Source organism: Salvelinus sp. IW2-2015, linkage group LG18, assembly GCF_002910315.2.
Source record: "Salvelinus sp. IW2-2015 linkage group LG18, ASM291031v2, whole genome shotgun sequence".
NCBI classification, from domain to species: Eukaryota; Metazoa; Chordata; class Actinopteri; order Salmoniformes; family Salmonidae; genus Salvelinus; species Salvelinus sp. IW2-2015.
In genome coordinates, this window is record NC_036858.1 from 63,454,517 (window position 1) to 63,469,005 (window position 14,489).

General features: G+C 42.3%; 1 protein-coding gene across 1 annotated transcript; it reads left to right on the forward strand.

The window, feature by feature from the left end:
- Nucleotides 1-11,120: 11,120 nt before the first annotated feature.
- On the forward strand, nucleotides 11,121-12,530 carry LOC111977424 (DNA repair endonuclease XPF). The gene is made up of 3 exons (XM_024006838.1): nucleotides 11,121-11,301; nucleotides 11,583-11,762; nucleotides 11,863-12,530. Exons 1-3 carry the CDS (start codon nucleotides 11,248-11,250, stop codon nucleotides 11,923-11,925), a joined length of 297 nt encoding a protein of 98 aa, XP_023862606.1. The 5' UTR covers nucleotides 11,121-11,247; the 3' UTR covers nucleotides 11,926-12,530.
- The last annotated feature ends 1,959 nt before the right edge of the window (nucleotides 12,531-14,489 follow it).

Here is a 14,489-nt window from a genome sequence, read left to right on the forward strand (position 1 = left end):
ATTATTATAGGTTGACTTGGTAGAATGATGATCCGCAACAGACAGCGCATCTAAGTCAAATATTAAATAGAAGTAAAAATACAGCCAGAATGGCCTGCTTTGTGTGCCTTTCTAGACATCATAAATTGTAGAGAGTAGACCCAAAACTGATCCAACTGGAAAAAAACATTCAAATCACAGGGATTTTGTGCAGTGTCGTTATTAAAAGGACATTTTCACTGCAGACTAGAGTAGAATTTTGTACTCCCTTAAAAACAAAAAGCATTTATTCATTGCATTGTGGTGTTTGGGTAGTCTAGGTAGGATAATTCTATAGTCCCTAAAACAAGATCCATATGGCAGCTTTTTGAGCTGCATGTCTCATGTCTTCACTGTTTTTTCATGTGCAACGATGAACCTCATTTCTCCTGCTGCCTATCAGTTATTTCTATTTGTTCTTGTGGATTCATATTGAAAATGTATCCAGCTTTGAATGCTTTTATGTGTGGTAGTTAGCCTATTGCAGATCTGGGCAAATGATCCACCTACCACTATTGTCACTATGAATAGTGGACAGAGGGCAGGATAGACCGTTAGACTATATTGACCTGTGGTATAGTAAAAGTTACCGCATGGAAAAGCGTAGGTGTAACGCCCGGGGTGTAGTGGATGAGAAGTCAGGCGCAGGAAGCAGAGAGTTCAGGGTAGTGCTAATATTTTAATGCACCACAATGGTGAACATACGCCAACCCAAAATAAATGCCCCAAACACGGGAGACTTAAACAGTCCAGKAAAAAAAAAAACACATGGGAAAACCGTGACACACAGACGTGTACACATGTACATCGAAACAATCCCGCACAACCAGCAGGCGGGCCTGCTGGTAAATAAAGCCCAACCAATCAGCCTAAAAAAAACACAGGTGCAACCAATAAACAGAAAAGGGGAAAAAAGGATCAGTGGCAGCTAGTAGGCCGGTGACGACGACCGCCGAGCACCACCCGAACAGGAAGGGGAGCCACCTTCGGTAGAAGTCGTGACAGTAGGTCATAAAGGAAGTACCAAAACACCTTGATATAGGGGAGGAACATGCAAGCAGATGAGGACATGTGGCTAGGATGGAAGACATTATATAGTAAAACTTGCAGAAGAGCGAATGTAAAACAGGGAGAAAACACACTACCCTCCCCTGTGCCCAATAATATAAAAAAACACAACCCTTACCAATAAAATTCTAACTGTCCCTTTTCTCAATTTGATTTTGAGATAAAATAAAAAAATAAGTCTGCATTGGACCTTTTAAAGCATACTCATGACAAATTAACTATAAATATGTTTATTCCATATTCTATGCGTGTTTATGTATGATAAAATAGTCTGTTCACTAAATTTGGTCAGAATCGCTGCTTGTACATTTGAAACGCAATACTGTATCTCTGGTACAGAAAGTCATATTCTTAAAAGGTAAAGTTCTCCTGGTTTAGTGGGGTCAAAGTTTTTTCAAAGGGTCTACATCATCAGAGAAGGGTCATTCGTGATGCTACAGACCACAAATCTAGCTGAAAARATCAGAATTGTCATATTTTTTGTATATTTGAATGTCTTAAAGCATAATAACTTCACGAAAAGTAACTATTAATGCACCCATTCCATAGTCTGTGTTTGTTTGATAATCTATTCCGTTTGTGTTGAGAATGTCAGGATTTTTGACCTAAATCTATTATCATTTCCATTATGCTAATATTAACCAATTTGACCTTTAACCCCTTGAAAATTGCCTTGAAAATCAAAATGTAACTTGTTATCTGGCCTATATTTGTGTATCACCCTCTCATTGTTTGATCTAGCATGGATGACAGCCTGTAACAAGCAAGCACTTTTTCCAAGTATGCTGGTATGCTATGTCCTGCTTCACGGTGATCTCTCATTAATGCTCCCTCATCCCCCTCTATCTATGGTGTGTTTTTACATGATTACATGAGCTTAGCATGTTGACACTAACAATTAATCTCTCCATGTTATTAATTGAACTAGTAAAAATAGAAGCACGATTACAAAAACAGAAATCCAATCAAATATGTTTCTTTAATGCCGGTCCACAGATAAGGTTAATTGTTCAATAATAACATACAACGCATATTTAGAATTAAATCCCTCTCACTGTTTCATGAAACAACCCCCTCAACAATGCTAATTAATAACACTATCTTTTCCCACATTGGATATATCCCCCTTAGCTTTCTCATCCCCTCTTCAATTAGATTTACCTCCATACTGCAATGTTAGTGTTGGATTAGGTGGAATTACCCAGGAATGCTAATGTTTTAAATTCTCTTTAGCCTTTGACTCCCCGTGTATCAGCCGCTTGACACATGTTGTGTTGTGGGTTTATATGTTACTCAAAAATATACAGCAGATATTAGCAGGAGCTTCCCTGTTGGGTCAGAACCGTGATCAGTCTGTTCTTTATTCCGACTCAGAGCAGTGGAACGATTCCATCATTCTGGAGATTCATTCCGAGTTCCGTCAGAGGATTTTTCTATCCCTGTATGGTGTCCTTTAGAATCTTGCTCGATGGGTATTAAAACCAAAGATGAGGGGGCAGAAGTGAGATGAGGATGTCTGGGAGAGGAGAAGATGAGAGACGAGATGAGAGGGAGGGGGTGGCAGGGCCATCGTTCTCTACCTTCTCCGTCCTGTCCTACATGATTGGGCTTGATTCTCAAAAGATAGCTTTGTTAGAAAATGGGTCCACTTGGAGCCCATTGGGACCCAAGTTGAAACTTAAGTATCACATTCAACATTTTCCCAGAGCTGGTTGGTTCCTTGCGGGAGGAGAGTGACTGTGGAAATATATCTTCCCTGATACTCTCCCTGAGCGTCTTGCCTCCCCACCACACACTCTCCCTCGTTGTAATGAAGTGTAGTGTGGAAAGTGGCTCCCCTGTCTCCAAAACTTCCCACTCAGTCTCTCTCTCTCATCCATCTGTCTGTCTCTCCATCTGTTATGGAGATTCATTTGTTTAAGGTAATGGTAAGATAATGACTAAATGATTAATACGTTCCAATTAATGTTAAGGCCATAACTAACAGTATTCCACCCTGTCACTGTATAATGCAGTAAAATGTGTTTGAATCATAAGACTAGAATTCTTATATGTATGTGCATAAAAAAGAGGAACTGTTACCAGACAACTTGTGACAACTGTGAAACTGATAACAGGGAAGGAGGTCTTCCTACCCAGGGAGGGGAGAAACTGTTGTGCTTGCAGTAGATTGTGTAATATTACATTTAAGTCATTTAGCAGACGCTCTTATCCAGAGCGACTTACAAATTTGAAAGTTCATACATATTCATCCTGGTCCCCCGTGGGGAATGAACCCACAACCCTGGCGTTGCAAGCGCCATGCTCTACCAACTGAGCCACACGGGACCACGTATGGCKGGATATGATAAACAATATTGACAGTATTAGGAGAAGAGGAGGGACATTTATGACCAAATGTGAGGTGTAAAAGGCTATGTGCATGGTATGATTTTCAGAGCTCTCGTGAATAAACATTCTGACTATTGTAAGCTGGGACTCTGTCTGTTTCATTCAACTAGAATCTTACAAATTCTGGGTTGCAGACTGAGTAGTTTAATTGAAGTTCAGTTTATGAACATTGAGAACAAAATTCTCTTAACACCATCTCACTCTCCATCTGTCTCTCTCCATCTCTTTGTCTGTCTGTCTATCTCCCTCCATCTGTCTGTTCTCCATCTCTCCCTCCATCTGTCTGTTCTCCATCTCTCTCTCCATCTGTCTCTCTCCATCTCTTTGTCTGTCTGTCTATCTCCCTCCATCTGTCTATTCTCCATCTCTCTCTCCATCTGTCTCTCTCCATCTCTTTGTCTGTCTGTCTATCTCCCACCATTCTGTCTGTCTCTCCATCTCTCTTTCCATCTGTCTGTCTTTCCATCTCTTTGTCTGTCTGTCTGCATTCTTTGTCTTTCTGTCTGTCTCTCCGTCTGTTTTGTCTCTCTTCCATCCCTCTGTCTGTCTGTCTGTCTGTCTGCTGTCTGTTCTGTCTTGTCTGTCTGTCTGCTGTCTGTCTGTCTGTCTGTCTGTCTGTCTGTCTGTCTGTCTGTCTGTCTGTCTGTCTGTCTGTCTGTCTGTCTGTCTGTCTGTCTGTCTGTCTGTCTGTCTGTCCTGTCTGTCTGTCTGTCTGTTGTCTGTTGTCCTGTCTGTTTCTGTGCCCTCTGTGTCTTTGTCCTGTCCATCTCTGTGTCTTTGTTCTCTCCACCTCTCTGTGTGTCTGTCTGTCTGTCCATCTCTGTGTCTTTGTCTCTCTCCACCTCTCTGTGTGTCTCTCTGTCTCCTAGCTGGCAACCCTTAACTGAATCAATATGCTTTCTGACGAGTCTGTCACTGAAGTATTTCAACACTCACTATTTGTATATTTTTCTTTTTTCTATCCATTTTTCTTTCTCTCCCCTATGCTATGCCTCCAAACACCATATTTCCTTCTCCTTTTATTGCCATTCACTGTCACACTGATTTGCTAAACTGAATGTGACAGGCAGAGAATCTTGTTCATGCCTCTTATAAAAGCTATACATTTTGTTTCTCTCTCTCTGGTTTTCATGCATTTGTCTTGACCATGAGGTTGCTTCTTTTCTTAAGATGTTTTATTTTAGTTTGTCACAGGGAGATATGCAAATTGGAGCCCTTGAAAAGTAGGTCTCTTGTTTATTGATAATCAGCTCCTGGTTACGTAAACAAGTGTGTATCATTGCTTCCCAGCAGCTACTCTCAGGCTGCCTGACTTGTTTGAGCAACCTAACTCTCTGCCAATATGCTTTTCTCCTCATCTATATTTTAGTGTACAGAGAAAACAATACGCTCAATGAATGAATTAAAAGGGGACTCATTTTTGGTTTGTAGGCAACAATGGTTGGACAAGAAAGGTAGAGGCACTGTGCTTGATATGGTATATCCCTTTGCCCTGAAAAAGTGGGCTGCTTGAAAATTCTAAATCTTCTGTCCTATTTTCTTTTTTGAGCTCTCTTCTTCTCTCTAACTCCTTCTCTCTACATAAAACATGTACTATAATTAGCCCAGTATATTTTGGTTCCTTCATTTAACAATGCTCTGCTACTATTCAAGCCCTGCACATCTGTCCTCTGTCGCTCTTATACATCAGATTCCTCTTACTTCCTCCTCCAGCCTGCCTTATATTTCAAGCTGTTCACACAATCCTTAATGATGTCAGGAAACTGCAAGGTACGAGCTGACAAATAGTAATTTTTTTACTCATCTTATAGGGAGAAAAAGATGAGTGGAAAATGGATGCGATGCATGCATTTCAACATGTGGGTCCTCCATGTGACCAAGGGACCTATATGGTCATAAATAGCATGTTAATGGATCATTTTATCCCACTTCATGTAACAGGAAGGGAACCCAGATACGATCAGCTGACTAGTTTACCCTAGTCTTTCCTTCTTTTAGAGAGGTTCAGACTGTGAACATCAGATGAGTTCTACAGTACACTGTGGAACAGAGCAGTATAATAGAGAACTATGTTGAGTAGCAGTGAGACAGTGCTGTAGTGCTCTCTAAAGGCCATTCTGGAACAGGGCATGACTTCTCTTACTTATGATTTCTATACATTCTATACACATTGCTTATATTTCCTGCTGCAAGTAGCCTAGCGATTAGAGCATTGGGCCAGTAGCCAAAAGGTTGCTGGTTCAAATACTTGAACCAACAAGGTGAAAAATCTGTTGATGTGTCCTTGAGCAAGGCACTTAGCCCTAATTTGCTCCAGGGGCGCTGTACTACCATGACCCTGTAAAACAACACATTTCCCTGCACTTATCTGGTGTATGTGACAATAAAACACATATTTTTTGTATAGCCTGGAATCCACTCTGAATAATGGTGAAATTGAGCAATATTCAGTTTAGATTCCAGGCTGCTGAAATAAAAGTGTTTTTTTTTGCATTAATAATTGAATTAACTCAGGGAGTGAGTTGACTGAAGTTCAMTAATGTCATGCTAGAGGAGGATTCCTGCTAGAAGAGTGATGTAACAGACAATGAGACTGATGTTACCTGGTGCGGCAAGTAGCTTAGTGGTTAGAGCATTGGGCCTGTAGTAAAAGGTTGCTAGATCAAATCCCCAAGCTGACAAGGTAAAAATCTGTAGAGTTTCCCCTGAACAAGGTGGTTAACCCACTGTTCCTAGGCCGTCATTTTAAATAAGAATTTGTTCTTAACTGACTTGCCTAGTTAAATAAAGGTAAAAATAAATAGAACATGTAACAGACAACAACAGTGATGTAACAGACTTTTAGGATGCAGCCACTCAGCAGATAGTTTTGGAGATGAACCTATTGAAACATTGATGTCTGTCTTTCATTCTGGTTTTCCACAAGCACGGTTAAAGCCTCACAACCTACCTAAGTTTCGGCTCTGTGGGTAACCAGGCTGCGTCTCCAGGCTAAATCGACAGAAGTATTGGTTACTCTGTGGCTAACCAGGCTGCGTCTCAGGCTATTGGACAGAAGTGTTGGCTTACTCTGTGGCTGACCCTGTGCTGTGTCCCAGGCTATTGGACAGAAGTGTTGGCTACTCTGTGGCTGACCCTGTGCTGTTGTCCCAGGCTATTGGACAGAAGTGTTGCTTACTCTGTGGCTGACCCTGTGCTGCGTCCCAGGCTATTGGACAGAAGTATGGCTACTCTGTGGCGTAACCAGCTGCGTCTCCAGGCTATTTGGACAGAAGTATTGGCTACTCTGTGGCTAACCAGGCTGCGTCTCCATGCTATTGGACAGAATGTGGGCTACTCTGTGGCTGACCCTGTGCTGTGTCCCAGGCTATTGGACAGAAGTGTGGCTACTCTGTGGCTGACCCTGTGCTGTGTCCCAGGCTATTGGACAGAAGTGTTGGCTACTCTGTGGCTGACCCTGTGCTGCGTCCCCAGGCTATTGGACAGAAGTATTGGCTACTCTGTGGCGGTAACCAGGCTGCGTCCCCAGGCTATTGGACAGAAGTATTGGCTACTCTGTGGCTAACCAGGCTGCTGTCTCCAGGCTATTGGACAGAAGTTGGGCTACTCTGTGGCTGACCCTGTGCTGCGTCCCAGGCTATTGGACAGAAGTATTGGCTACTCTGTGGCTAACCAGGCTGCGTCCCCAGGCTATTGGACAGGAGTATTGGCTACTCTGTGGCTAACCGGCTGCGTCCCCAGGCTATTGGACAGAAGTATTGGCTACTCTGTGGCTAACCAGGCTACGTCTCCAGGCTATTGGACAGAAGTGTGGGCTACTCTGTGGCTGACCCTGTGCTGCGTCCAGTCTATCTTGTGGGAATTAAGAATAGCCTAACATAAGACAGCAGAAGATACATCTTCATTTCACAATGGGCAATAAAGTGATGCTGCACGATAACTCCTCCTCAACATCATTAATTCATTGTCATGTTTTTTGGTGGAAACACTTCTGTGTCCTCTGTACTCCCAGGGATGGTCTCCCTCAAGCTCCACTTCACTTTAATAACAGCAAGAGAAAGGAACTATCTTTCTGTGTTGTGTTTAGTGGAAGTGCTTCACAGCTATTTTCCCATTTTAATGGTGACGGTGAAACAAGCAGATTATTCTGTAGATAAATCCTTCTTTGTAAGTCTCATAGTATGCATTGCTCTGGATTGGAAATGCATCAAAATGTGAATACCGGTACGAATGTAAACATTAAAGCATGTAAATGCTGGTCACAGTGTTAAATGGCTACTGAGGTGAGTCATGTCAACAACTTCTCCATCTGACGAGGAGTGCCAGGGTTGGAGGAGTGGGAGCTGTGTGTGTGTGTCTGTGCTGTCAAAAGCAGACAGACACCCCCTTCCTCCAGTGCCATTCACAAGCCTGTTCTATTCTGAGCTACGATTACACACTGCCTCTTCACTGATTATGGAAAAATGTGGGTTGACAGGACATAGCCCAGGACATAGCCCAGCTGTGTACACTTTAGCAGCACAACATGTGTGTGTGTGTGTGTGTATGTACCCAGTTGGGCTATGTTTTGGGCTACTGTAGGTCCTGGGCTATGTTCTGGAGGTTGGTGGTACCTTAATTGGTGAGGACAGCTCATGGTAATGGCTGGAGCAGAATCACTGGAATAGTATCAAACACATCAAACACAATGGATTCAGGGGTTCAGGTATGATGGACCCCCTTGGTTGCAGACCTTTGTTAATCAAACTCTAAAGTTTGTGCATGTCCTTCTATGTATAAAGTTTGTAACAGTAACCAATAACCCATGTTCCTATGTGTGCTCCAATTTCCTCTCCTATAGGAGTACTTGACAGAGGAGCTGCGAGCTGAGGGAGTGAGCCACCTGCACCAGCCAGTGACCAGTGATGTCCAGAGCACATAGCGCTACAAAGTGTACACACAGGGAGGGGTCCTGTTCGTCACCAGACATATCCTAGTGATGGACTTCCTCACTGACAGGATACCTGCACACTTCATTTTGGGTCAGTGTATAGCCTCAACCTTCCTCATGACTCTCAGTTCCATTACATTACACATAAGAGTCATTGGAAGAAGGTGTCTTCTGTATGGGGGAGTTTTGTTAAGAGCCCCGACACTCGGTCTTTATATTAACACACATCGCTTGCGGTACGGTTTTGGAAGCATGAGGACCTTCTCTTTCATATCGGCGAGAAATAATTTTCAAAAAACAAAATGTTAAATTAGTACACGTTTTTATAGGGTTCGTATACCCACACGGCAATATTTCCGTGTTACAGTGCGTGTTTACAGAAGGCAGATGGAAGACAGAGAGACAACCTGTTCTAATTAGCTATCTAACATGCTCCAAACACCTGTGTGTATTGGAAGATGGCCTCCAGAAACATTTTGTCACTCTAAAATACTGTTGTTGGCTGAAACTGTGATGAAGCCGGTTAAAACGGRCTTCACTGTATATTTTGTATTTGTGAAATGATTTGGATGTGATATGAAAGTGAAAGGCTTTATATTTCTAGAACTGTATTGCAATTGAGAATCGAGTCATGTTTAGATGGAGTATAGTTTCAGATTTTAAGGTCACATGCACAGTGAAATGCCTTTCTTGCAAGCTCTAAACCCATCAATGCAATAATCAATAACAATGTAGTACCAAAAATAATATAAGGTAGAACAAAAACACACAATCAATCTTTTAAAGAAATAAGAACATGAGAAAGTAAGAAGCGATYTACAGGGTCAGATCCAATACCAAATTTACAATGTGCAGGGATATTGGAGTGATGGAGGTAGATATGTATAGGGGTAAGGTGACTAGACATCAGGGTATATGATAACAGATTAGCAGCAGCGTAGAGGAAGATTGTATGTGTGTGCGTGTGTGTAGTCAGTATAAATGTGTGTGTTGGCAGTAATCAGTGCTGAGTGTGGAGAGTCTTGTGAGTATGTAGAGTCTTGTGAGTGTGGAGAGTCTGTGAGTGTGTAGAGTCTTGTGAGTGTGTAGAGTCCGTGAGTGTATAGAGTCTTGTGAGTGTGTAGAGTCCTGTGAGTGTATAGAGTCTTTGAGTGGTGTATAGTCCTCTTGAGTGTGTAGAGTCTTGTAGTGGTGTAGAGTCTTGTGAGTGTGTATAGTCTTGTGAGTGTTTATAGTCTTGTGAGTGGGTAGAGTCCTGTGAGTGTGTAGATCTTGTGAATGTGAGAGTCTTGTGAATGTGTAGAGTCTTGTGAGTGTGTAGAGTCCTGTGAGTGTGTAGAGTTTGTGAGTATGTAGAGTCTTGTGAGTGTGTAGAGTCCTGTGAGTGTGTAGAGTCTTTTGATGTGTATGTCCTGTAGTGTGTAGAGTCTTGTGAGTATAGAGCTTGTGAGTGTGTATAGTCCTGTGAGTGTTAGAGTCCTGTGAATGTGTAGAGTCTTGTGAGTGTGTATAGTCCTGTGAGTGTATAGAGTCCTATGAGTGTGTAGAGTCCTGTGAGTGTGTAGAGTCCTGTGAGCATGCATAAGTCCTGAGATTTTGCGGTTTTGGCTGCCAGAGCAATGCTATCTGAAAATAACATGTAAGGGCCTTGGACCTTAAAGAGTAACGGCAGGCTCCTTAAGAGTACATCTCGGGCTAAGTCTAAGCTAAACTACATCGTTTTCACATACCAGTTATGTTATATCACTGCGGATCATGGTACCAATCGCTCCTGGATACGAATAAGACAGGGATGTTGACAACAATGCCCTAAGCTGTAGCTTCAAAAAATACTCATATGCTCTCTTCTGTGTGAGCACTCTCCTTTCTCTCTCTGTGTAAGTACTATCCTTTCTGTCTCTGTGTGAGCACTCTCCTTTCTCTCTCTGTGTGAGCACTCTCCTTTCTCTCTCTGTGTGAGCACTCTCCTTTCTCTCTGTGAGCATTTCCTTTCTCTCTCTGTGTGAGCACTCTCCTTTCTCTCTTTGTGTAAGCACTCTCCTTTCTCTCTGTGTAAGCACTCCTCTCCTTTCTCTCTTTGTGTGAGCACTCTCCTTTCTCTCTCTGTTGGAGCACTCTCCTTTCTCTCTCTGTGTGTGCTCTCTCTGTGTGAGCACTTCCCTTCTCTCTTCTGTGTGGGCATTCTCCCTTCTCTCTTGTGTGAGCACTCCTCCTTTTCTTCTGTGTAAGCACTCTCCTTTCTCTCTCTGTGTGAGCACTCTCCTTCTTTCTCTTTGTGTGAGCACTCTCCCTTTCTTCTCTTTGTGAAGCATTCTCCTTTCTCTCTCTGTGTGAGCACTCTCCTTTCTCTCTTTGGTAAGCACTCTCCTTTCTCTCTTCTGTGTAAGTACTATCCTTTCTCTTCTCTGTGTGAGCACTCTCCTTTCTCTCTCTGTGTAAGCACTCTCCTTTCTTCTTCTGTGTGAGCACTCTCCTTTCTCTCTCTGTGTAAGCACTCTCATTTCTCTCTCTGTTGTGAGCACTATCCTTTCTCCTCTGTGTAAGCACTCTCCTTCCTCTTTGTGTGAGCACAGGCTCCAACGGTAATTTCCCTCCTTCTTTCTTTCTTTCTTTCTTTCTTTCTTTCTTTCTTTCTTTCTTTCTTTCTTTCTTTCTTTCTTTCTTTCTTTCTTTCTTTCTTTGTACACTCTCTCTCTGGTTCCAGGCATCCGTGAACTCTGTTTTGGACAGACACAAGCCAGAGGTAATGGATGTGTGTCTGACCCTGGCTGTGAGGGCCATCCAGAGCTCTGGACATCATGAACGCCTGTCTGAAGGAGCTGAAGTGATACAACCCCACAATGGTGACAGAGGAGCTCTCCCTGGAGAACAGCCTTGTGAATGCCTTCAAAAAGGTCAGACTTTTTAGTTACTTAGGAATTAAGCATCAATACCCACTGYAGAAAAATAGCTAGAACTTCACGCAGTTCAGCAATAGCCATTGCATACATAACACTATTCAATATGATTTTAAATGTAGTGTTCTTTAGATTAGCCTTAGTGATATAAAAATACAACTGCAAGCTGCTTGTCTCCAGTGATCTCCACACTTTACACCAAGGTATCCACTGTACTCTATTGACCACTTACAGACTTTCTCTCATATTCTTGCTTGTTGTACCTGTTTGACCCCCAGACCATCCGTCACTACCTGGACCTTGTGTGGCACCAGCTGGGAGCCAAAACCAAGTCTCTGGTCCAGGACCTGATGATCCTACGTACTCTGCTGCTGTACCTCATCCACTATGACTGTGTCACCTTCCTCAGCCTCCTCGAGTCACTCCGCTCCAGCCAGAAAACTTTGGAAGTAACTCTGGTAAGAAGTTGGAAGAACTGTCATTTTACATGATCTTGTCGATTACATATTTGGTTTTCAGATGAAGTCTCTCATGAAGCATTTCCTTCTCCTCTGTCAGGGTGTACTTCCTGATTTATGGCGGCTGCACAGAGGAACAGAGGTACTTGACTGGTCTTGCTAAAGAGAAACAAGCCTTCGAACACCTCATCAGGTCAGACATCTGCTGCATTACATTATGACCATCCTATAGTTTCCATACCATGTGTTGGTTTGTGAATAGAGCAGACAGACTGGGTGTCTGTGTGTGTGAATACAGGGAGAAGGCCACTATTTTGGTTCCTGTGGAGAAAGGGAAGAGAAGACACCAACCTGGATCTGCTCAGGAGTCAGGAGTCAGCAGTCAGGAGCCTGCTAACACTACCACCAACACATGCTAAGCAGGTAAGTGATGTGATGACAGGCCATACGACTTCCTGCTTCAGATGCCATGGCTCAATGCTAAGAACTACAAGGCTCTGGTTAAACACGAAGATAGCCTGGCACACCTAGCCAAACTGAGCCAGGAGAAGCTAGCACTGATTCTGGAGCATGCTGGCAATGGAAAGTTGTTCTATGACTTCCTGTATAATACTGTGGATTTCCCTGCCCCTGCACAGAAATGTAAGCAGTCATACACTTAAAAGGAACTTAGGCGGACATGTAATCAGCTATGCTCTGGTTTCACATTCAGAGAGACTATGGAATGAACTGTGCCTTGTGTGTGTGGACTGAACTCAATTATATTCTGTCATTGTACGTGTTTCTGAATTGACTATTTTTGCAATCCAACTTTGACTTTGTAAATCTTTGAATATGTAAATGTATGTTTTGCTTACACGAGCTGAATTATTTTTAGGTACCAAAGGCTTCATACTGTCGTGCTGCTGTTGGATTTGGTACTTGCGGTACTGCAGTGAAAAACTGCTGACACAGGGAAGTCAGTGAGCAGGACATTTTTTCAAAGTTTATTTGTTGTGTGTACAGGATACACCAGGTGTAAAAACAGTCAATGAAAATGTGTACTTACAAGCGCTTTGTTAACAATGCAGTGTTCAAATACTAGGTTTTATAATGATGAATGAATTGTCTGATAATGTTGGTAACAAAAATATATATATAAAAAAGTTTGAAACTGTTTGTCAACTAGACTAGAGCTTTATTGAAAGATTTGAGGGTTGAACAATGGCTCTAGATGAGGCCTCATCGTTTGGTCTTATCTCTTGCAAAACATTTTTGTCAGAAAGTGCTTAATGGTTTTGAATTCTTTGTATTCTCGGAGCTATTTATAGATTCAGAGATAAAATTGTTTATTTATGTTCCGTGCTATCCGGGATCTTTGGGACGTGTCTACCCCATTGAAGTTTAAATATTAAATGGTAGGGACGACCCAAGGACACCGGATAGCACTGATAATTTCTTTATACATTTATTTGGAGTGTAGAATGTTTTGCTGTCGAAATTGAAGACTCAAGAGCGCCCACTGTGCCTCCTTGAATGCAAGTGAGGCAACGCAAAGCTTCTGCTTGACTATTCCTATTACGTCACCAATTTAATCGGAACATATCAGCAGGAGCCATTTTATTCAGCGAATCAAAACTTCGACCCCCTTAAAAAGACAGAAGACATTCTCCTCAACATCAATGGCAGTGTGTCCTACTGCAAGGCGAAGGAATTGGGTAAGGTCTTTGAACTGCGCAGGGCAGTCTTGTTTTTAACGTGCTATCAGAACTAGCAGCATGGCTAGCTGAGTAACGTTAATGTGTGCAATTGTTGTTGATGCGGTCATGTTATGTGCAGAATACACCAATACTAGACTATGTTTAACTGATTTAAATTACAAGATTACAGATTTGTCCATATTTTATCACCCCCGTTTAATCGGTTTGCCAGCTATCTTGCCTGTCAGATAACCGCAGACCTGCCAACTACAGTGACACTGTCTCTGTGTAGCCTAGGCAGCCGATTGTGCAGATCTAGCGCAGTTTAAGCTAGTGTGTGATGCTAACTAGTTTCTCACAAACGAAAACCAATGTATCGCAGTTAACTGTAGTGCCTGCTAGTGAACTGAACTCGAGGTTTTTATTGTGTTGTCTCTAGACCAGGGTTTTCCAACCCTCTCCTTGGCCCTCCCAGACATTTCGCATTTTTAATTTGACCCTAAACTGGCACACCTGGTTCAATTAGTCAATTCATCATCAAGCGACAGGTAAAAATGTACTGTGGGGGATCAAATTATATATATTTTTTTGRTTTGGGGAAGGTTGTGTTTATTTATTGGGCACAGGGGAGTGAAGTGCCTGTTTATGTTCGCCCTTTTGCAGGGTTTTACTACACTGAACAAAAAATGTAAACGCAACAGGTAAAAGTGTTGGTTTCATGAGCTGAAATAAAAGATCCCAGACATTTTCCATACACACAAAAAGCTTATTCTCTCATTTTGTGCACACATTTGTTTATATCCCTGTTAATGAGCATTTCTCCTTTGACAAGATAATCCATCCACCTGACAGGTGTGGCATATCAATAAATTGATTACACAGCATGATCATTACACAGGTGTAGCTTGTGTTGGGGACAATAAAAGACCACTCTAAAATGTGTGGTGTTGTCACAACACGATGCCATATTGACTTTTTCCACATTTTGTTACAGCCTTATTCTAAATTGTATTAAATTACTTTTCCCCCCCTCGTCAATCTACACGCA